We start from the raw sequence: 24,835 nt of genomic DNA on the forward strand, positions 1-24,835 counted from the left end.
TGAGGCGACGCGCGCGTCGGTACGCTCTGTAACTTCCAAACGTATAGAGACCAGGCGGACAGACAGACAGACAGAAGAGCCGCTTTATATATATATAGATAGGTTGTTGTATTGGATATGGAAGTCTAAAAAAAGCAAGTTGAAATAACTAACTGTTTAAAAGGTGTAACTGAAAGTTTAAGAAAGTTGAAATAACTAAATATTTAACATTTAACTTCTAACTGAAATTTTAACCAAGTTGAAGTCCTCATCCTTGAGCAAACTTGGGGCTTAATTTATGGGAAAGCCATTTCAGAGGTACGAGCAGCCTACTCAATTGCAGACTTTTTTTCCTCAGAGCAGCACAAAGAGATACAGTTTTTGCTTTTTTATTTGATTTCCAGAATCTGCAGTATTTTGCTTTTGTTAAATAGTTTTTGTAATCATTTCTAATTGCACAGGTATAAGGAGAGAGAGAAAAAAGAAAGAATTTTCATTTCACAGAATCATAGAAATTTACAGCACAGGAGGCCATTCGGCCCATCTTGCCCGTGCCGGCCGACAAAGAGCTATCTACCCTAATCCCACTTTCCAGCACCTGGTCTGTAGCCTTGTAGGTTACGGCACTTCAAGTGCACATCCAAGTACTTTTTAAATATGATGAGGGTCTCTGCCTCTACCACCCTTTCAGGCAGTGAGTTCCAGACCCCCCACCACCCTCTGGGTGAAAAAAGTTCTCCTCAAATCCCCTCTAAACCTTCCACCAATTACTTTAAATCTATGCCCCCTGGTTATTGACCCTTCTGCTAAGGGAACTAGGTCCTTCCTATCCACTCTATCTAAGCCCCTCATAATTTTATACACCTCAATTAGGTCTCCCCTCAGCCTCCTCTGTTCCAAAGAAAACAAACCCAGCCTATCCCATCTTTCCTCATAGCTAAAATTCCCCAGCCCAGGCAACATCCTCGTAAATCTCCTCTACACCCCCTCGAGTACAATCACATCCTTCCTGTAATGTGGTGACCAGAACTGCATGCAGTATTCTAGCTGCGGCCTAACTAGTGTTTTATACAGTTCAAGCACAACCTCCCTGCTCTATGCCTTGGCTAATAAAGGCAAGTATCCCGTATGCCTTCTTAACCACCTTATCTACCTGTCCTGCACCTTCAGGGATCTGTGGACATGCACTCCAAGGTCCCTCTGATCTTCTGCACTTCTCAGTGTCCTGCCATTCATTGCGTATTCCCTTGTCTTGTTAGCCCTCCCCAAATGCATTACCTCACATCTCCAGATTTAATTCTATTTTCCACTGTTCTGTCCACCTGACCAGTCCACTGATATCTTTCTGCAGTCTGCAGCTTTCTTCTTCATCAACCACCATACGGCCAATTTTTGTATCATCTGCAAACTTCTTAATCATACTTCCTATATTCAAGTCCAAATCATTGATATATACCACAAAAAGCAAAGGACCCAGTACTGAGCCCTGCAGAACCTCACTGGAAACAGCTTTCCAGTCACGACCATTACCCTTTGTTTCCTACCTCTAAGCCAATTTTGGATTCAACTTGCCACTTTGCCTTGGATCCCCTGGGCTTTTACTTTCGTGACCAGTCTGCCATGCAGGACCTTATCAAAGGCCTTGCTAAAATCCATATAGACTACATCAAACGCACTACCCTCATCAACCCTCCTTGTTACCTCCCCAAAAAATTCAATCAATTAGTCAGACATGACCGTCCCTTAACAAATCCATGCTGATGATTAATCTGTGTCTTTCTAAATGATTTTCCCACCACTGAGGTTAGGCTGACTGGCTTGTAATCACAGAATCACAGAAACCCCACAGTGCAGATAGAGGCCATTTCGGCCCATCGAGCCTGCACCGACACATATCCCACCCGATCCCCGTAACCCCTACACCAACACATATCCCACCCTATCCCCGTAACCCCACGTATTTAATCCCCCTAACACTAAGGGTCAATTTATCATAGCCAATTATCCTAACCCGCACATCTTTGGACTCGGTCTATCCCTTTTTAAACACCGGTACCACGTTAGCAGTCCTCCAGTCCTCTGGCACCACACCTGTTGCCAGAGAGGATTGGAAAATGATGGTCAGAGCCTCTGCTATTTCCTCTCTTACTTCTCTTAACAGTCTGGGATACATTTCATTCAGGCCTGGAGATTTATCCACTTTCAAAGATGCTAAACCCCTTAATATTTCCTCTTTCACTATGTTTATTTCATCTAATATTTCACACTCCTCCCTGATTGCAATGTCTGCATTGTCCCTCTCTTTTGTGAAAACAGTCGCAAAGTATTCATTAAGAACCATACCCATGTCTTCTGCCTCCACACACAGGTTACCTTTATGGTCCCAATAGGCCCTACTCTTACTTTAGTTATCTTCTTGCTCTTAATGTATTTATAAAACATCTTTGGGTTTTCCTTGATTTTACCTGCCAATATTTTTTCATGCCCTCTCTGCTTTCCTAATTTCCTTTTTAATTTCACCCCTGCACTTTCTACACTCCTCTCGGCTTTCTGCAGTAATGAGTCCTTGGTATCTGTCATAAGCTTCCCATTTTGACTTTATCCTATCCTGTATGCCCCTACCATTTAAATGGCATCTTTCACTACCTCAGAATGTCCCAAAGCACTTAACAGCCAATGAAGTATTGTTTGAAATGTAGTCACTGCTGCAATGCAGGGAAAATGCAGCAGTCCATTTACACACAGCAAGAAACCACAAACAGCAATGAGATAACTGACCAGATAATCTGTTTTTAGTGATGTTAGTTGAGGGACATATATTGGGGAGAACTCGTTGAATAGTGTCATGGGATCTTTTACACCTATGTTAAGAGGGAAGACAGGATCTCAATTTAATGTCCTAAATCGAAATATGCGCTTTAGACAGTGCAGCATTCAGTACTGCACTAAGTGTCAGCCTGGATTACATGCTTAATTATCTGGAGTGGGGCTGGAACCTATGACCTTCTAACTGAGTGCTACCATTGAGCCAAGGCTGAAAAACAGCAGAGAATATTGGTTTACTGGAAAAATAAGGTGCGTAACTGCAAGTCAAATAAGTTAGAACCACTTGGAACTCTGCCTTCACTCGTTCATTTTTCAACAAACAATTGCTGTTAATATGAATTGTACTTATATTGCACAGGATTTGTAAGCTGGGAAATAATTTTATTCAAAAGACCTTTATTGCAGAAACTGGGTATGGAATGGTAATAATGCAGTCACTCAGTAAGTATCAGTCTATGTAGAACATTGGGTTTCAATCAAGGAAAGCAGAAATGAGGTCTGCATTACCAACTTTATCCTATTGCTCAGAGAGATCAGTTGGAAGAAGCATCTCCATTTAAAAATCTTTTGTTAATTAGTCTGATGAGGAAATGGATTTGAGCATGGTGTTTTTTTTTGTAAACATCTCCAATGGCAGATGCACTGGAAATCTGCCATTGGCAGGAATCTAACTGATAGAAGAATATGGAAATAAATGGTAGGACATAAATCTATAAATATGATGCAAGTTACAAATATTGCACGTTGATTCAGTAAAACACAGTGCATCAATTGGTTACTCCTACTGAAATTTCAACTTCAGAAATTGTACAAAGCCTAATACAGTATTTTGAAACACAGAAAAAGGTTACATTACCTCATAGTGCAGCATGAAATTTTTTTCCTTCACCCCACTGTATAAGTAAAAATTATAACATTAGTTTGGGCAAATCATAGTAACGCATTAGCAAAATTTGAAAATCACTTGATCTGCAGACAAGGTAAGATATGGTGTAGACTAAATGCAGCTCCTGGTCGGCTGTGAAGTTAACATTTTAGGAGTTTTTATACTGTAATAGGCAAATATTCCATTGTGGATGAAAACTAAAATTCCTCTTTGCTCGTGACAAATGTATATCTGCCTACTCCCATGGTTTGTGCTTGGGGTCCATAACTTTAACTCTGCACCTAAAATTTCAGGTAATTTTTACAAATTGCAAAACCCCATCCATGGTTGGTGTCATAAATTTTCTAAGCATTCAACATAAGAATCAGGAAATTTTAGGAACAGAAAAATGTTAGTTTGTCCAACAAGCCCTTCCTTTTTCATTAATCTTGACCTTTCCACCATATTCATGAATCCACTCTTTCTCCAGAAATAGGTCTTCTTGTCTCTTGAATACATGCGTACCATTTGCTTCAATGGCATTCCTCAATAATTTATATACCTCTGTGAAACAGTTGACTAATTCCCAATTTATTTGATTTTTAAAATCCTTTTACTATTATCTGGATCAAATTCATCAATCCCTTTCATAATTTTAAAATCTATTAGGCCACTTCAAGAAAGACTAATTTTGTCCAATGAGAACAAGTCCAATAACAAAATCAAAAGGTTAACTGTGGAAGAGGAAGACCATTTAGCCCACATTATTGCATCCATCCAAAGAAACCCTACAGTGCCCCCATTATAGTATCCAATTGTTTCTTGCATGATGCAAGAATTTTTCCCTCTACAACTCTGTCTGGGAGTCCATTCCATGTGTTCATCCTCGATCCTTGCAAACTACCGTCCCATCTCCAAAGTCCTTGAATGTATTGTCACCGCCCAAATCCGCACACATCTTTCCCACAACTCATGTTTGAATTTTCCAATCCTGTTCCCGTCCCTGCCACAACACTGAAACAGTACTATCCAAAGCCCCAAATTATATCCTTTGTGACTCATGACCATGGTACACCATCCCTCCATGTACTGCTGGACCTCTCTGTATCCTTTGACGTGGTCAGCCACACCATCCTCCTCCAACGTCCTTCCTTTGCTGTCCAGCTCAGTGGAATTGCTCTCGCTTGGTTCCACTCTTAACAATCAATCAACCTAGAGCATCTCCAGCAATGGCTTCTCTTCCTTCCCTGTTATCTTTGGAGTCCCCAATGATTGTCCTTTGCCCCCTTCTCTACATGCTGCCCCTTGGCGACATCATCCGCAGACATGCTGTTAGATTCCACATGCACGCGGACGACACCCAGCTCTACCTTTCCACCACCTCTCTTGATCTGCCCACCACCTCTGTGTTGTCAAACAGCTTGTCTGATATCCATTCTTTGACGAGCTGCAATTTCTTTGTTAAACATCGGATGACTGAAACCATCGTATTCAGCACCCGCCACAAACTCTGTACTCTCACCAATGATTCCATTCCCCTCCCAGGCCATTGTCTCAAGCTGAGCCACACGGTTTGCAATTTTGTGGTCCTATTCAACCTAGAGTTGAACTTCCATCCCCACACATTGTAATGGAGACTGCCTATTTCAACCTCTATAGAGTTGTCCACCTCCGCACTGTCCCGGCCCATCGGCTGCTGAAACCCTCATCCATGCCTTTGTCACCTCTATACTCGACTATTGCAATGTTTGTGTCGTGTTTGACAAATCTGTTAAAAGTTTTTTGAGGTTGTAACCAATCACCTTAAATCTGTGGCCTCTGGTTCTCGACCCTTCTGCCAAGGGCCTGCGAAGGGAGTATCAGGAGCTAGGAGCCAAATTAAAAAACTGGACCTCGCGAGTGGTAACATCCAGATTACTACCAGAGCCATGTGCTAATTGGCATAAAGATAAACAGATTAGGAAAGTTAATGCGTGGCTGAAAGATAGGTGTAGGAAAGAGGGCTCCATTTCAGGAAGGAGCTATACCATTGGGACAGGTTGCACCTGAACCGAGCTGGGAGCAAGGCCCCAGCGGAAAAAATAGGGCGGTAGAAAGGACTTTAAACCAATAAAGTGGAGGGAGAGTTCGGGTAGAAATAACAGTAATCTACAGATAAGAAAAAGGGCTGAGAGCAAAGGACAGAGTACAAAAAGTGATAAAGATAATATAAAGTACATATTAAATTGTCATTATAACAATGTACAGAGCATCAACAACAAAAAGTGAAAGGTCAAAAAGTTTGAGAAAAACACTACCAGGGCAGAGAGGGGAGAGTTATGTAAATAAGAGCTCTGTACACAAATGCATATAGCATAAGGAATAAAACAAGCGAGTTAGAAGCAACAATTCAGCTTAAAGGGCATGATGGAGTAGCTATTAGAGAGACCTGGCTACAGCTGAGCATGACTGGGAGCTAAATGTTCCAGACTACAAGATCTTTAGAAAGGTCAGGGAAATTGAGAAAGGAGGAAGGAAGAATAGCAATATTGATAAAATAGACAATTGCAGCAGTAGAAAGAAGCGATTTTAGTAAGGATGAGCAGGCAGTGGAAACAATTTGGTAGAATTAAGGAACAACAAAGGATGCAAGACTCTGGTGGGAGGTGTCTGCAGACCTCCGGAAAGAAGTCATGTAGTGGTGGGATGTATAAATATATAAATATGGAGCACATAGAAGCATGTAGCAAAAACAATGCAGTTACAATGGGAGATATTAATTTTCGCATGGGCTGGGAGAAGCAGAACAGTTCAAGTCATATAGGCAGCAAATTTCTAGAGTGTATTTGGGACAGTTTTCTGGAACAATATGTTTTAGAACCGACAATGGAACAGGTCATACTAGATTTAGTGACAAGATAGTTAACAGTTAGGCCGTATGGGAACATCTTGCAAAGAGTGACCATAATATGATCGAATTTGGCCCAGAAATTCGGGTCTCCACGGGTGAGTACGCGCTGGGTACTCACCCGTAGGCCCAATGGAAGTGTCGGTTTCCTGCATGCACTGCGCATGCGCGGGAAACCGGCACTTCTGTTCCCCTGAAAGCAGGGGTTCAGAGGTCGAACGCATGTGCGGGAGAGGCTGCGCGTGCGTATCGATCATAAGTTTTTTTTCCAGGTTTTCCCGGGAGGGTAAGTCTCCAGAAGTTAGAAATGTAAAAAGCAGGCATAAGGCCTGCTTTTTACAAGGTAAGTGGTGAATTAATTAAAATTAAAACATTTTTTCCACAGGTTTATTATTTTTAAATACTTTAAAGCAAGGTAAGTTTATTTTTTAGCCCCGTTAGAAAATAAAATTATTTTTTTCAAAAATGTATATTGTTTAAAATAGTTATTTCACATAATTTATAGTTTATTTTAAAAATTTGATTTAAAAAAAAATTTATTTGAAGATTTAGTGATGTTTTGGGGCCATAGTATTTATAAGGTTTGACAGCTCTTCTTGTCAAACTTATGAATGGAGCATTCCTTGCTCCGATTGGCTCCCCATGGCCCACGTGATCGCAGGGGACGCTTCGAACTAACTGCGCCCCTGGGATACGCAAGCACCGTGCGCCGGCAGTTGGAGCAGGCCCCGGATCGGAATTCCACAGGGGCCCACAGCTCAACGGCCGGCGCACAAGGTAAGTGCAGGTCGGGGGCTTGCACCCGCAGGAAGCCCCCGACCCGAATTTCTGGGCCATTAAGTTTGAGACGAAGAAGTCACAAGCCAGGTAAGGCAAATTTTGAAGGGATGAGATGTAAATTGACCATAGATAACTGGGCTATGCGGTCAATGGGTAAACCTACACACAAACAGTGGGAGGTATTCAAAGAAGTATATGTTACAATACAAGACCAATATATACCCCTAAAAGGCAAAAGCTCCACTTGCGTAGTTAAACAACCATGGCCAACAAATGAACAGGTACACAAAGTAATCTCAAAGGCTAATGGAATGTAGCCTTTTATTTCAAGGGGGCTGGAATACAAAGGGGAGGGAAGAGATGCATAAGTTGTATAGAGCCTTGGTCAGATCCCATCTGGAGTACGGCATTCAGTTTTGGGCACCACACCCCAGGAAGCTTTGCAGGGGGTACAGTGCAGATTCCTTAGAATGACACCAGGGCTTAAAGGGTTAAATTATGAGGACAGGTTGCATAAATGTGTATTCCCTAGAGTATAGAAGGTTGAGCGGGGATCTAATTGAAGTGTTTAAAATGACAAAAGAATTTAATAGGTTAGATATAGAGAAACTATTTCCTCTGCTGGAAGAATCCAGAACATGGGGGCATAATTCTAAAATTAGAGCAAGGTCATTCAGGAGTGAAATCAGGAAACACTCCTTCACACAACGGGTAGTAGAAATCTGGAAATCTCTCCCCCCCAAAAGGCTGTGGCTGCTGGGTCAATTGAAATTTTCAAGACCGAGATCGACAGATTTTTGTTAGGTAAGGATATCAAGAGATAGGGATCAAAGGCGGGTTGATGGAGTTAAGATACAGATCAGCCATGATCTAATTGAATGGCGGAACAGGCTCAAGGGGCTGAATTACCTACTCCTGTCCCCATGTGGAGAAAACCGACAAGTTAATATTTCTGATCCAGATCCAGCTTCAAAACTCAGAAGTGTTAAACTTTATAAAAATACAATTACTAGGATCAGTAAAAGTTACAGTATACATAGGCTCAGGATTGAATCACAGAGGTATACAAATATACTTGTCAGTTGGTAGCACATTTTAGCATTGACAGTCCTCTTTAAGATCCTTGACTGACAGTCTTGCTCCAAGTATGGTGCCTAGAAGCACCAGGCCTTGAATAAAGTTTGGGGGGGGTAGATGAGAGAGAAAAAAGCAACTTAGGTTTCGGAACTTTATTCCTAACTTGAAAAATAAAACAAACAATCTGAACCTACTGCAAAGAGGATTTAAAAAAAATAAAAAATCCTGCCCTGTCCCCCTCCACCAAAAAATGTTTGCGAATTTTTTTATTTAGTATCCTGGTTAAAGTGTTTTATAATCTCTGAATCTAACACACTGCACATTTTATACATAAATAGGTGCAATGTAATTTTTTCAGGAATAGTGAAACACAACACACTGAGATGCATTTGCATGACTTACCTTATAAGAGTGGTGATAAGATCAGTTTTTACACTTGATTCTATGGAATCAAAGGTTACTGTACAAAGAACCTAGAAAGACAGGAAACTCATATGAAGACTAGGTTTGTGTTACCTCAATAAGAACTTGTAGGAGTACAACATATATATTTTGTTGCAATTTCTCGACGCATGATTTTTTTTCCTCAACAATTTTCTACCTTCCTGACCTGAAAGCGTGAAATCTTTGCTGGGCTACAGGGTTCAAAAGGTGCTGGTAGTCCTCTGGTATCTCACCAAGTAGCCATTCTTCACTTTGGGAGTATAGTCCAGCTATTCTATCAGAGGAACCACCACAGCCAAGCCTGATACAACACCCATCCAGCAGGAGTTGTTGAATAGCTATCCAGAGCATGAGCCCTGGGTGACTGTCCATTCCCAGCAGTTTGGAGTTAAGCTCAATTGTAGCAGCTCTCCACTGTCCGCACTGAGAAAAGCACAAACTGGGGATTGAACCTGGGAGCCTCATATTATCGATGGTTTAGCCAATCTGGATGAATTTACTGAGCCATTAAGAGAGTCAAAATAATATTATGTTACAGTTCAAGGATACCGCCTGCAATGAAAAAAAATCAATGTTCCTTATACTGTACATTTTTTTATTGATTGCAGCAAGACAATACCCATGTGGTTGATTTGGCTAAATTATTATGCAACAAAACATCTGCTAAAGCCAGTAAAAAGATTTTGTAACAATACAGATTGATCAGTAACTATAGCATAATCGGTATACGGTTTACTCTTAATAATTCAAAGTCTTTTTGTACTAAAACACTTCAAATTATCCACAAATTCAACTTAACATAAGTAATACAGCAAAGTGGAAATTTAGTGCTCAAAAATTCGAACGGTCAGATAATTCAAATTGAGTAACTCTGAATGAAGAGTAGACTGTACATTAAAAACAACAAATCTTACACAGTTGGCATGCACATATTAGCAAAAGTATACTTTGTTCAAGGATGCAATTTTAGTTAAGTTTATTCAGTACCTGTGTCTGTCCCCTCTGAAACAACGCAGATCCATGAAGAGGCTTATACATATCAACTTCACAATTAATGTTTCTAAGAGCTCTCAAGTCTCTACCATCACACCTGTAATACAATGGAAGGTTATAAACCTTTGAAGATTTAAATAGCATTTTAACACCAAAACTAAGGTTACAACTTTAAGTTTTCTAAGGCTACTATGAATCAGTTCTTTGAATTTTAGTGAATATTAAGTAAAATTCAAAATATAGAGAATCAATTTTAACCTGTTGCATGATAAAAAACACAACTCCTTTCTGATAAATTCAACTGTATGCCAAGGACTCAAAGGGTTAACCAAACCATTTAGTAATGAAAGCAGCAGTTTGAAGAGAGTGGGTGTGGCACTATGTTTGTACAAACTGTACTTTCAACTATGGAACCTAGGTTGAAATCCAGTTCAGACAAAACAATTACCTAAGGTCTTGTGTAACAAATTTGTGCTTCCAAACACATTGGGCCGTATATTCCGATCCCTACGGGTATACGCGTTGTGCACGTGCTGCGTATGCGCTGAAAACCAGCATTTCCGATCTGTTAAGAATGCTCGTCAGATCGGACGCCTACCCTAGAGAAGGGCCTCTGCAGGCGGAGAGTTCCGCTTTCTGGAGAACCTCTGCCCGCAGAAAACCCTTAGAAATCTTACGCCTGGTACTAACATAAGAGTTGAAAAAAAGTTAAAAAAAACATTTTTTCCCACTTATTTATCATTTAAAAATACTTTAAAAAAAAGGCAAGTTTATTTTTAGCGCTGTAAAAAAATTCTTTTTTTTCAAAAAATTAAATGTTTAAAATATTTAATTTATCATAATTTCAACTCATTTTAAGTGATTAAAAAAATATTTAATGTTTTACTGTGTTTTTGGGGTGATCTCCATTCATATATTTGACAGGTCTATCTGTCAAGTATATGAAGGGAGATTCCCTTCTCCTATTGGCTTCCCATGGCCCACGTGATCCCAGGGACGCTTGCGAACCGCATGCACCTCTGGGATACGTGGGCCCTGAACATTTCGAGTTGGAGGGGCCCAGGAACAGAAGTGTCCGGACCTCGGGAGCCCTCAGCTAAGTCAGTAGATTTTTTCCAGATCGGAGCTGCCAATCGGAAAATACGGGCCATTGTTGTTCAGTGCCAATACGGGAGTCAATTTCTGCTGACAAATTAGCAAGTTGATAAACATCAAACAATGACGGTGCCCACAATGATTAATATTACACCTAGTTTTAGAACAGTGTGGTATTTTTCTTTTTAAATTATTCTTCTCTTGTTTGCTTTTGAGCTATGGGACTGAGGACATGTAGTGTGGGATTAGAGTCACATGTAGGTCAGACCAGTGACAGGTTCTCTTCCTCAAAGGCCATTAGTGAATCAGTTGGGTTTTTACAGAAATCCAGCACCGTTCATAGCCTTTTTTCTGGTGCCAGATTTATTAAATTCAATTTCACAATTTGTCATGGTGGGATTGCTAGTCCAGTAACAAAACCACTAGGCTACCATAACCCATCATATATTGTCAGTGCCACCTCATTGTAGCACAAGCTATTCCTTGGCCAAGTGCAAAAGCAGATGACCTCTCAAGTTATACGCAATGCCATTTTAAAATTATTTGGTGGAAGATGTGCAAAAAATGTTCTATGGTGACACCCCCCTCTATTTTATTCACCTGAAGGGGTAGTACCTCACTTCTGCTCAGTGTGTCTGCTGCTGACAAAATCAAAAACAGGAACTCACATTTGGGGACCTGAAGTCACAAGCTTGGTCCATTAACTCACTCACAACCTACTAAAATAACTGGAATTTTAAAAGTTTTAAGAAAGCCGTGCCAAATTCTCAGTGCATGAGTCCAGAGCCAAAAACTCATTAAATTTAGCATTAATGAAACATATTACTAACAGAAAGACTGTAAAACACAAGCTAGTTACTATGTCGCCAGAGTGATACAATTTTTATAACTAGTGACATGACCAATGAAGCTCTATATTGAGTCAGTAGAACTCAATGACAGCACATTGGTCTTTAGGTGGATTTATAAAATATGTGTTATACTGCTTGTATCACACCAGTTGTAGAACCATTTTCAAGACATTACCATTTATATGGCATACCATAACAATACTTATGAGCTAAAATCTGCCATACTTTAACCAGCAAATACTTCTTGCTGTCATTAAAAGGATAAATAGAGAGAGGTTGAGCTTCTGGCAGCCCTGAATTGACCCTTGATGAACTAGTTCCTTTCCAATACCTTTTGGGTACAACAATGCAGCAATAAAAAATATTTTTACCCCCACAAAAAAAATTACTCTTTAGAACATAACATAATGCAGTAAACTAAAATAATTAACAATTGAAACCAAATTAAAGAAAATTCTTACCGTAGATATTCATTCATGACAATATTTCTAAAAACTTCTTTGGAAACTACATTAAATGCCTCCATTACTTCATATGGTTCAGCCTCAGAAAATTTATCTACGAGAAAATGAAATTAAATATTGTTTTGCAGAGTTAGGAACACATTAGAGGGCTGTTATTAGATCAGAGAATAATTTAAAGCTCAAAGAATTAAAGCAGCAAAAGTTTCCTTAAAAAGGAACTTTGTGATGAAAATGTTCCATAGAAATAATGGCCCTGAATTTGCGGTCGGCGGCGTAGCTAAGGAGTACACTGCTGACATTCTAATGAAATCTGCACTTCCCTCGTGTGAACCCTCCTTCGAAAAGTTGCTTTCAAACGCTGCAGAATTTCAGCGTGGTGGCCCACGGATCCCAGGGGCGCACCATTGTGCATATGTGAACCTGGGACCACGTGGGATGGTGCTCCTTTCACTTCCTGACTCTTAGCCAATTAGGAAACAGAGGAGATTGCTGATTTGCCCACAACTCATTCTAAATCATTTAGCAGCCAGAAATGCTATTTTATTGCTAAATTATGCTCATTGAAATAGTATTTAATGCACAAACCTATAATTACAGTCTTATAGTCCTACTTAATTTGTTTCTCCTCTATTAGACTAACTAACTTTTGATTAATTTAAATAATCTAAAATCAAGAGTTTAAATGTCTGATAACATGAGGAAATCATGAAAGTGAATTAAATCCTATCTAAATAGAAGTTGGGAATTAAACCGAAACTACAAAAGGCTTTTGGGCAGCAAAGATGGTGACACAAAAAGGCCCTGTTTTTAAACTCGAACAGATGAAAGTTTCTTTCAAAGTTTGTATCCGCTCAGTCACAAACCAGTGCCTCATTGTTATGGGCTGTAACACAAACAAATACAATTTTCTCATCCCCCCCTTCCCTTACGCTGTGCAACAGGCTCCTGTGCCGGTTTGCACCAGACGTAAACATTTTCAGGGTAATTAATGCGCAGTAGGTGGACAAATAGCCCAACTTTTCACCAGAACGTTGATTTGAATGGGTAGGTGAAACATGCAGAGAAGCCGATGCGCAGTCGGAACTTGACAGATCGTAAATTCGGAATTTAGCTTATGAAATCTGAAACTTGCGGTCAATTTCAAAGGCGGTATGACGGGAGTATGACCATGAATTCAGAGCCAATAAGATTGCTGTTTTTAGGATTCTAAAGGGACCAGATAATGTAGACCAGAGGACACGGCCTGCACTCCAAGTGGGGGGGGGGGGGAATAAATTAAAAACGAATCTGCGAAATAATATTTCAGTGAACGAGTGGTCAATCTATGCAACAGGCTCCCTACGGAGACGGTGGAAGCATAGAATTGATTCATTCAAATGCAAGTTACAGGAAACTCTTTATTATCCGGCACCAACGGGACCGGCGTGGTGCCGGTTTATCAAAAGGTCCAAATTACAGAGAGGTATAGTTTTAAAAGGTACGAGATCTGTACACAGCAACAAATCCAGGCTTCCCCGTTGCTTAGCAACATGTGCAGGAACTCCGGCCGCAGACCAAGCGTCCCTGTTGCTTAGCAACAAGTGCACGAACCCCAGTTACACAGCCACAGATCCAGGAACTGCCACTAATATGAAGTAAAACTTACCTGAACCTACTCCTGAATTTTGCCAGTTAAAAGAGAGTTTCCTGTAGATAGATTTCTTTCAGAAAATAACATTTTGGGGTACAGTATACGAGTCATGACACGTGGTAAATGTAGCATGCTTGGGAGGAACAGGTGACTTTGGACCTATGGTTCCCAAAGCTGTCCACCGCTGAGGTTTTCCTCAAGTCATGTCTGGGTCTGTTGCAGACTAATTGATAGAGTTCCACTGCTATGATTAGTCAGCAACTCCATTATCACACCATTCTACTACCAGAATAGTAGAAGACAAACTAAATGGGCCATGGTCTTATTTCATATAGCAACTCCCATTCTTCCTACTTTATTTCACCAGTATTGTTGAGTAGACCCCCCACTACTAGAATATGCTAGCAGCCTTTTAGTAGGTATAAAAAAGCCCAAATACAGTATCGATACACATAGATCATATGGCCTCCAGTTACTTCTTGAGTGAGAATGTTTTCACCAATCAGCACTGGTTCAATCACCTCTGGTTTGAGTCCTGGTTGAAGCCTTTAAATAGAACATTGTGTAGCAAGTGTCTTTCTACTATGCTAAAGTTGTGCTCAATAAAATGTTGGCCTCTTCTGATCGTGAGCATACAGATAGTTTATATTCTTTCTAATAAGCAAGACATATGAATCATACCTCTTAACTGTTCTTCTGCTTCAAGTCTGATTTTGTTAATGGCATCATCTCTTGAAATCTTAATTATAAAATAAAATCATTTTAATTGAAAAAGTCTAAGTTAGATTGCTTCAAATCACACTAATCATTGCACATGAAGAGTAACTTACTTTGTCATGAGTGAAATCTGAAAATACTCCACAGACCTTCTCAGAAGCCAGCCTGAAGAACAGAAGTAAATTATTTTACAGCCTCTGCTATAACATTTCATTGGATGACAAACTTCATTAGAGACATATTTTATTAGAATTCACATGTAAAGAGGAAAACTGCACTCCGTGCTTATTTAGCAAAATTGTAAGTACAGGCAACTCTTTTATCCAGCACTGACGGGACCGGCGTGGTGCCGGTTGATCAAAAAGTCCGGATTACAGAGAGGTATACTTACTAAGGTACGAGAGCCCCGTACACGGCCACAGATCCAGGCATCCCTGTTGCATGGCAACAGGTGCAGGAACCCCAGTTACACGGCCACTAATATGAAGTAAAACTTACCTGAACCTACTCCTGAATTTTGCCGGTTAAGAGAGATTTCTGGTTATTTAGGTGCCGGTAAAAAGAGAGTTTCCTGTAATCCTTACTACATAATCAATAGTTAATTACTTGGTAAAAAATATTTAGCATTTCAGTCAGTGCGCTTTATGAAAATATACTGATCAGTTCTATATTTGAGTTGGCCATCAATTACAGCCTCAGAACTGCTAAACAGTTTTATTATCCTCTTTGACTAAGTTTATTTAAAAAAAAATATATATATTTTTAATTTTGGACAAGCCAGAGTCTGAGCTTTATGGCATCATCAATGGACAACAGACTTGTCCACAAACATCAAAAATGACTTTTATGAATATAAATAACTACTCAGGTTATGTTGCACTGTACTATGTGACATCCCTATATTATAAATGCTTAAACTTTATGGGCTAGAAACTGGATTGCTTTATGCCGCTCGTTGGCACCCCCGGGGGGCGCTAATGGGGCTCAAAAGCCCTGGCGCCTGGGCGTGGTGCCACTAATGCCTCCCGCGAAATTCGGTGGGTGGTTAGCGGTGGCGGTAGCGCCCCACACCGCTGCGCCGGCGATGAAGTCAACGTCGTGTGCAGCGCCCCAGCCGTAAACTTCCCTTGCGCCCCCTGACCTATTGCAGAGCGGTATGTGTGACAGGATCAGGGGGTGGTTTTGCAGCGGTGGTAGCGGGCAGCGGCGCAATTTAAAGGGCAAGTGTCGGGTGGCCATTTTTATTTTGGCCGACTGCCAGCACCTGTCCCCCCTTTCACATTTGTATGCTGGATGCTGGCTGCGATTGCTCAGCCCGGCACTCTGAGTGCAGGGCTGTTTCCACGGCACCCCGCTCCTCGGTGGTCCGGCTAGGCTCCTCCCCTTTAATCAGGGGAGGAGGCCTGCAATGATGCAGCGCTACATTGAGTAGTAGTGCCCCAAGAAGGTGGAGCAATTTAAATAGCACTCCACCTCCTGCTTGGGGTGCTACTACTGAATTTATGGGGTAGAGGCGCTACCCAATTTTCCCCCCCTATAGAACTGTTAGGAAGGTTGTATAAATCTAACTGAAAAATTAATATACAGCACTACAAAATATCAACTGAATCAGTTCCAAACACTGAGTAGATTTATGGACAAGCATAAAAGATTAAAGAATAATATTTCTGGAGAGGCAAAAGAAAACACTATAGTTACTATCCAAAATGTTGTCTAAAGACCAAGTTTCAATGTCTGTAACTGATTTTTTTAACCAAAAATATACTATAATTTTCCCTCCCTATGCTTTTTAAAAAGAATTCTTGTTTAAACAATAAGGGTCGACAACAAGGGAACTAGCTGTGGCTGAGCCTATCAGTGCACAGGAGCTGAATTATCAGATAGTTAACAATCTACAGCACTTCAACAATCTTCTCATTTCAAGCACACAGCTTTTCTTTGAGTATATGTACTATATCTCTTTTTGATTACTTTCTCACTCCCTCTTGGATCTCCCCGAGTCATACATTAACCATGTCCTGCTACCAAGTTTCTTTAGCCAACTGCTAGGGGGTATGCAAGAGTGACCCACTGATCACTCTCTCTCTTTTGGTGCTTCTACATTCATAATAATAATAAAATAATAATCAACTTTGTCATTGTTAGTGCACAAGTGCAGTACAACGAAATGTAGGCTTGCGGCTCCCGAGAGTGTACATTTAGATTAAGACATTTAAACATTCAACATTCATTTGGCTTGTAATACATTAACATAAACATAATAAAGTGCATTGGCAGATGTGCAGGCTTTAGAGTTTATTTGTGAAGTTCAGTAGGATGACAGCCCTGGGAAAGCTGTTCCTAAATCTGGTCGTTCGGGTGCGAATGCATCTGTAGCGTCTCCCAGATGGCAGGGGGGCGAACAGACTGTGGCTGGGGTGGGTAGGGTCTTTGATGATGGTCAGTGACCTCCGTAAACAGCGTTTCTGGTAGATGTTCTCTATGGTCGGTAGCCGGGTGCCGGTAATGCGTTGGGCAGTTTTGACTACCCGCTGCAGGGCTTTCCGGTCACAGGAGCTACAGCTGCCATACCATACTGTGATACAGTTCGTCAGGATGCTCTCTATTGTGCAGCGGTAAAAGTTAGAGAGGATCAGGGGTGACAGGTTACATCCCTTCAGCCTCCTTAGGAAATATAGGCGCTGCTGGGCCTTCTTCACCAAAGAGGAGGTATTGAGGGACCAGGAGAGGTCTTCCGTGATGTGGACTCCGAGGAACTTAAAGCTGACCACCCTTTCCACCACAGCCCCATGGATGTGGATGGGGGTGTGACTTCCGCCTTTAGACTTCCTGAAGTCCACAATGATTTCCTTGGTTTTCTTGATGTTAAGGGCCAGGTTGTTATCGGCGCACCACTTCACGAGATGTTGGACCTCCTCCCTGTAGGCTGACTCATCATTGTTGGTGATCTGGCCTACCACCGTGGTATCATCCACAAACTTGATGATGGTGTTGGAACCATGAACAGCCACACAGTCGTGGGTGAAGAGGGAGTAGAGGAGGGGGGCTCAGCACACATCCTTGTGGGGCCCCCGTGTTCAGGGTCGGGGGGGTGGGGGGGAGGTGTGGTTACCTAATTTGACAGACTGGGGTCTGTTTGTTAGGAAGTCCAGGGTCCAGTTGCAGAGGGAAGTGTTCAGGCCAAGAGTGTGGAGTTTGATGGCCAGCTTGTTGGGGACAATAGTGTTGAATGCTGAGCTGTAGTCTATGAACAGCATTCTGATGTAGGTCTCTTTACCATCTAAGTGATGCAATGCAGAGCGTAGAGAAGTTGTGATTGCATCCTCCGTTGATCTGTTTGCACGATAGGCAAACTGGTGTTGGTCAAGAGAGGCGGGAACACTGGCTTTGATGTGAGCCAGGACCAGTCTCTCGAAACACTTCATTATGGTGGGTGTGAGTGCGACAGGTCGATAGTCGTTCAGACACGTCACAGCCATTTGCTTTGGCACAGGAATAATGGTAGCGGTCTTGAAGCATGTAGGGACTACTGCCTGGGCCAATGACAGATTGAAGATGGCGGTGTATACATCAGCCAGCTGATCAGCACATTCCTTGAGTACCCCCGTCCAGGGATGCTATCAGGTCCGGCAGCCTTACGTGTGTTCACTCCGCGTAGAACACCCCTTACGTCGGAGGTCGACAGAGTGAGCACCTGATCTTCCGGGGGTAGCAAGGCTTTGGTAGCCGGCTCCCTGTTGTCCCTGTCAAAGCGAGCGTAGAAGTTGTTAAGCTCCTCCGGAAGGGAGGCATCGCTAACCGGGGGGGGCTGGTGTTTTTACTCTTGTAGTCAGTGATGGACTGGATGCCTTGCCACATGCGCCGGGGGTCCGAGTTGTTGTGGAAGTGATCCTCAATCCGCAGTGTCTGTTTCCTTTTGGCAGTCCTGATACCCTTTTTTAGGTTGGTCCTAGCTGCACTGTAAGCCACCAGATTTAAATGCTACGTCGCGTGCTTTCAACAGCGAGCGGACCTCCCCGTTCATCCAGGGTTTCTGGTTGGGGTATGTCCTGATATTTTTATGGGTCGTGACGACCTCGACGCAACTGTTGATGTAGAATAGCACTGTGGATGCGTATTCCTCGATGTCATTATGGGCAAACATGCTCCAATCAGTGCGTTCGAAGCAATCCCGAGGCTCCGAGACTGCCCCCTCTGGCCATCAGGAGGAGCAACTGACTGTAGACACATTGTTTGGATGGATTCCCAAATATAAACAGCAGGATCTGCAAGGAACATATGTACATCTACAAATCTACCTACAGGTTACAACCGTCTGATCCTGGAAAGTGAATCTGGAAGCCACTCCAGTGCGTTTAAACCCTGGATCTCTATACTGCGGTGGTGCCCAGCACCTATAAATATGTAAAAGAGAGTGCAGTGCACTGAGATGCTCTGTCTAAACAAGAACAAAAAGCACCTTATGAATGTTCCTCCTTCCTATGGGCAAGCACCTGGTCAGTACTTGGAACCTCTCGAGGATCTCGGGCACAAACCTAGATGCCACCAACCCATGGTATTGTGGTTTGTAGCACCATCATGATGCGCTGCTCAAATGTGCACATTCATCGATTTCTGTCACAGTTGTTCAGTAACCCCTCTAAACCAGTTCTTCCAAAGATGCTATCCACACTCAAAATGTAAATAGAAGTACCGTGCTCCACAAAAGTAAAAATAACAAGTTTAGAAAATATGAGGTTAAAAATTAAAATCATAAATTTCTATTTTTTTTTTATAAATGGTACAGCTAGTTAGATTCTCCTTTCAAGCCCATAATGCTGCTCTCAAGTCATGAAGAAATGGAACACAATGGATAGGATTGCACCTTTTGCTAAACATGAATTATTTCACACTTAATAGTTCTTAGCAGTATATGGTGTTCCAAGTTGGACAGCCACTCTAGTGATGGTCAGAGCATTCCTTAACTTGTGTGAAAGACCCTTACAACGCGTGTCTACAATTGTTGTGGATATGGGACTTTTACATTAATGACGAGTTGCAATTCTCAGTTACCAATTGAGAATCCGAGAACTTACTGTCTTGCATATTCCACTATTTCTGTGGAAGGGGTAAACATCTTCTGAGGTGTCCTTTTGGGATTTCCATGCTCTTTTGCTAGCTGCTGAATGGCTAGTATGATTTGTTGTGTGTGTTTGACACCCATTTTGACAGCGTGACAAAAATCCTGTTGCAACACATTCTCTGCTGCTGCTTCCATCATGACTGGTAAAGGAAAAAAATGATTTGAAAACTTATTTGATTTGTTTTTGTATTTAATAAGATCATAATGACAACCTAGGAGATATCTTTATTTCCTTAATTCTTTGTGGTATCAAATACTATTGCCAATACATAGGACAGTATAATGGGACTCAAATAAAGTGTAAGCATGCAACACTGCGTATTCAGTCAAAACTGGACACACATATTAACCTCTACCATACAGAGATCAAAATATTTTTGTGAGCCTTAAAAACAAAATCAACAATTATATTCTAACATTATGCACTGCTGATGTGCCCCAAAATATTTCCTGCATGCAAGACTCTTTGAATCATGTCGGGATAATGTACACAGTCAATGTCTTGTACTGCACAATTGATACTAGTTTTAGATTTATTTATGCTACCGTACCACCATGCATCCTTCCTCAAATGAGAGAGCAGAGACACTATATATTCCCAGCTCTCTACCAGGAGAAAATTGAGTCAAGGCTAGAAGCTGTGTGACCCAGTTGACTTGCCCACTGATTTTCCTTAATTTCTTCTTCTATGTGAGAAAACAGGAAATCTTCCCAAAAATGTTAGCGAGATCTGGAATTTATCATGTAGGGAATCATGGCAGTAAACTCCTGCACACTCTGCAGCATATTACATTGGAGCATAAATGCTCTGCATTACCACAGTGCACGGATTGAGACCAATTTTAAACTGCATATTAGAATACTGCCCAGCAATTTTTCTTGTGTACTATATTTGCAATTCAAACTCTTTCCCGGCTTAATTTATGTAACAAAATAGGGATAACAAATGGTCAGAACGATTTTTGGATTAAAAAAAATTAAATTAAAAAACATTCAAACTGATAATCAAAACATTTTATAATTATTTAAAAATTACATTAAATACTATACAATTCAGACACTAATCTCTAATTTAGTAGTTATGAAACCTAAAAGGGTGCAAATGCTTTACTGCATAAACCATTTTTATTAGCAGACAACAGGTGACGAGAGAAAATCAAATGCTTACCAACTTGGCTCTGAGGTCCTCCAGCCAGCACCAGGTTTAAAGTACTTAACGCCATCTCTTGTCGAGTTGGGTTAATTACAACCTCTCCATCTACAAGACCAACTCTTACAGCACCTGAAAGAAGTATTGCAGAATAGTGTCATTTTTAAACAACTGACTGCAGATGTTATGCACAAAGCAATATGAATAGTAATGGCAGCAAATGCTGACATAATATTGATGAAAAATACTAGCAAAGTAACTATTTTAGTGAATGCATATTAGTGTGCAGCAAGAGTGTCATTTTCCAAAGAGCTATATTAATAGCTTACAGTTGCTGGCTTATTGACAACTTTTTCAAATCATACAGGAGCTTGAAATCCAAATTTTTGCTAAGCTTTCAACTAGCTTTTCAAGAATGAAAGGAGAAACCACTCCACTTATTATTTCCTTATCATTTTAGTTTTGTTTATTGAGAAAATGGATAAACAACATGTTCCTAGAGCTCTGTCAATACTGCATTCAATTGGCGAGCAGATAAGTGGCCGAAAGGGCCATATCCTTTACTCCATTTGGACAATTTGCAAACCTTCCTTCACTGGGACTTCCTGAAGAGACTGGGAATTTGCTTCATGGGGTAATTGCAAATGTAAAGCAGTGTCCTACCACCTTATATCACAGTGTACAGGTCCATCAACATGGTATCTCATAAATTAAAGAATATAGCTTGCATAAAAGATTACCCACCTATGGGGCCATTCCACGGTATGTCGGACAATGCCAAGGCTGCAGAGGCTGTCAAAACAGAGAGCGGAAAAAAGTTAGAGTGTGGCAAATCTGGTGTGCATGAAGAAACGGTAGTGCAGGTGGCCACCGAGAAAAAGCTTACTGGCTACATTAAAAATCAGATTCATGAAAACAATCCTTCATATTTCAGTATTTTCACCAGAGCTGCTGTAAAACACATGGCGGGCATGTGACATTTTCATACTACGTCCACTTGAATTGTGAAAAGCAGTACAATTATAATTTTGCTCTTCAAAACTTGGGTTGTGTCTACAGAGATTATTTTTGGTTTTATAACACTATGGTGGTGCTGGTAGTATGAGAAATTTGAAGTGATAAATTACACAGGGCTGGGTAGAGTTTCCGCTTTGCGCACAATCGCCAACTGCGGTTTTCGCTTATACCCATATCTCTGAACGCAAAATCTGCCATGATCCAGCTCAATCAGGCAGCGTTTTAAAACCTAATTTTAAAAATATTCTGTGATATATTTAATTAAGAGTGGTAACTTAGTAAAGTTTGATTAATACAGCTGAAAATGGGTTGATCACAAAAAATAAGCATTTTAAATTAGTGTCACTCCACCACCTCTGAGTAACCCAGTTTTAAATTAAATTACTGAAAATGACTTAAAAAATACAAAACTTTTTTCTAGTTAGATTGGGATACAGTAGTCAGTTGCTTACTGAATTAAACTTTTTAAAAAATTCATAACCCTTCAAAACGTACAAACGAGTGTCCTTGCGCCCAAAAGATCCAGCTTAATTTTTGGAGCCTCCTCCAAGGCCCACAAATGAACGCAATTAGCGGAAACTCCCAATGGTGATTAATTCACCCTGGGGGTGTGGCCAGTTTTGTGGGCGGGGCCTGCTTCTAGCACAATGTTTTTAAAACTAGTGCAAAAGATCACAGAAACTAGAGTGGCACTGAATGCAATTTGCGCTTAAAATACTGCGATATTTTGCGCCGGTAACGCCAACATCAGGTGAATATATATTAAAATTGCTGTGTGGGCTGCAACATTTAATTTCAAATTGCATTGAAACTCCTATGTCAGGGTCTATCAAAGGAAAAGTCTTCAACATTTACCTGTAGTATCAGCGATGCATGTAAGTGGAACTATGATAAGGGCCATCATTGTTAAAGGTTTCGTCACCTACCATTAGCTTTAGTACTCTTTACTGGTACGTTGTTTTTGCTCTAAGAGTCAGTATGCACTTCCAGCACTGAAACATTGGGTGGTAGTGTGGGAATGCAAGTTCTAACCATAGGGTCTGCTTTCCTATATCCTTGAGTAGCTTGTTTAATGAGCCTTCGCCCACCCAGTGGGCCCTGAACACCACGTTCCCCCCTACTGGCATAGGTTTGTGTCCCAGACAACTTTTCAACCGTCTCCCGTCCCGAGCAGCCAAAGGTGAATCTCTGCTTCCATTAATGGTGTATGTGTACACAATAGTTCATTGAACAAGCTTAACCTGCCACCTTCCCTCCCCAGCCACCAAAATAATTTAAACGGAGCAGTTGTACAGAAGAGGCAACCCCATCCTCCTCAGAAGTGGCAATGAAACCAATGTTATTGGCTTTTTAACCACGACGTTAGGGAAAGAAAACCTTGTCCAGAAACTGAGAAAGGAAGCATCCAACAAAAAAACTTGCAATCACAACCTAGACAGAAAGCAGCAAGGGAAGCTGAAGTCACTCCCAGGGACCCATTCGACTGGAGGCTGATCGATACCTGCAGCTTGCGAGACAGTGGAAGATGCCTTCCTGCAGTGCAGAGTACCCAACCAGAGATTTGCGCAGCCCAACTCAAACACTGCAGATCATCTCTTCCTCTCCACCAACCTCTCACACCACCCACTCCAAGAATAAAGTTGCGGATGACCTAAATAAAGCACACAACATTAAAATGTGCTCAGCGCACTGGATACAGCAAAGAATATGGGCCCTGAAAGCATCCCAGATGCAGGACCAACGACTTGCACACCACAGCTAGCCACTCCACTAGCCAAGCTGTTCCATGCAGCTATGACACTGGCATCTGCCCAGCTATGTCCTGTCCACAAAAAGCAGAACAAATCTACCTGCCAATTACCACCCGATCAGCCTCCTCATAATCACCTGCAAAGTGATGGAAGGCGTCATCAATAATGCCATCAAATGACATCTACTCACCTTAACATGTTGATCATATTTAATTAGGATTCCACCAGAAGCACTCAGTTCCTGACCTTAGCACAGCCTATCCAGATATAGATGCAACAGTTGAATGCTAGTGCAGAGTAGAAGCAATACGAGCTTCTCTCAACATCAAGGCAGCATTTGACGGAGTATGACACCAAGGAGTCTTAGCAAAACTGAGGTCAATAGGGGTCAAGGGGAAATCCATCTAGTGGCTGCATTCACACCTAACAATGGAAGATGATCATCATGGTTATAAAGTGACCAATTATTGCAGCTCTAAGTCATTATGCAAAAGTTTGTCAGGGCATCATCATCAGCCCAACCATCTTTAGCTCCTTAAACCAATGACCATCGTCCATCATATGGTCATGACAACTTCACAGTGTTCAGTTCGATTCACAGCTCCTTCGATAATGAAACAGCTCCTTCAGCCTACAGAAGGACCTGGGCATTATCCATGTTTGAACAAGTGGTGGGTAGCATTTGTGCTATGTTAGTGGCAGGCAATGACTATCTCCTACAAGAGAGATAGTCCAATCATTTCCCCGAACTTGAAAGGCATTACCATCAATGCTTCCTTTAAGTTGTGCGGCCGCACGGAGCTCTGCTGGTCTCGCGCAGCCGGTGAGCTGGCTTTTAAATAGAAAAATCACGCAGCCCGTTAAAGGGGCTGCACGGGCCAAAACAAAATTAGAGGGAACATTGATTACCATCACCAACATTTAGGCGGGGGGCGGGTCACAACTGACCAGAAACGTAACTGGACCAGTCATTTTCAACACTGTGGCTACAAGTGCAGAGTTGAGATGGGGTACTCTGCAATGAATGGTTCACCTCGTGACCACTCAAAGCTTCTTCACTATCTATCAGGCACAGGTCGGGAATGTGATGGAATACTTGTCATTTCACTGGATGGGCACAGCTACAATAAAGAAGCTCAGTATTAGCAAAGAGAGCAGTCCAATTGATAAGTGCCCCTGCCACTAGT

The 24,835-nt window shown here is 41.5% G+C and overlaps 1 protein-coding gene across 3 annotated transcripts in view; it reads right to left on the reverse strand.

The window, feature by feature from the left end:
• The window catches only part of pnpt1 (polyribonucleotide nucleotidyltransferase 1), a 79,498-nt gene that overhangs the window by 26,616 nt on the left and 28,047 nt on the right, over positions 1–24,835 (reverse strand). For all 3 annotated transcript variants that reach the window (XM_085981403.1, XM_085981404.1, XM_085981405.1), the window contains exons 7-15: positions 21,625–21,672; positions 20,899–21,012; positions 19,684–19,870; positions 14,722–14,773; positions 14,573–14,630; positions 12,259–12,355; positions 9,846–9,948; positions 8,817–8,887; positions 3,662–3,698 (exon numbers count right to left, since the gene is read on the reverse strand). In XM_085981403.1, the coding sequence (XP_085837529.1) occupies positions 3,662–3,698; positions 8,817–8,887; positions 9,846–9,948; positions 12,259–12,355; positions 14,573–14,630; positions 14,722–14,773; positions 19,684–19,870; positions 20,899–21,012; positions 21,625–21,672 (767 nt within the window). The remainder of the gene's footprint in view (positions 1–3,661; positions 3,699–8,816; positions 8,888–9,845; positions 9,949–12,258; positions 12,356–14,572; positions 14,631–14,721; positions 14,774–19,683; positions 19,871–20,898; positions 21,013–21,624; positions 21,673–24,835) is intronic.

Source organism: Somniosus microcephalus, chromosome 3, assembly GCF_052327205.1.
Source record: "Somniosus microcephalus isolate GS21.2 chromosome 3, FLI_Smic_1.0, whole genome shotgun sequence".
In the NCBI taxonomy this organism is placed as follows: domain Eukaryota; kingdom Metazoa; phylum Chordata; class Chondrichthyes; order Squaliformes; family Somniosidae; genus Somniosus; species Somniosus microcephalus.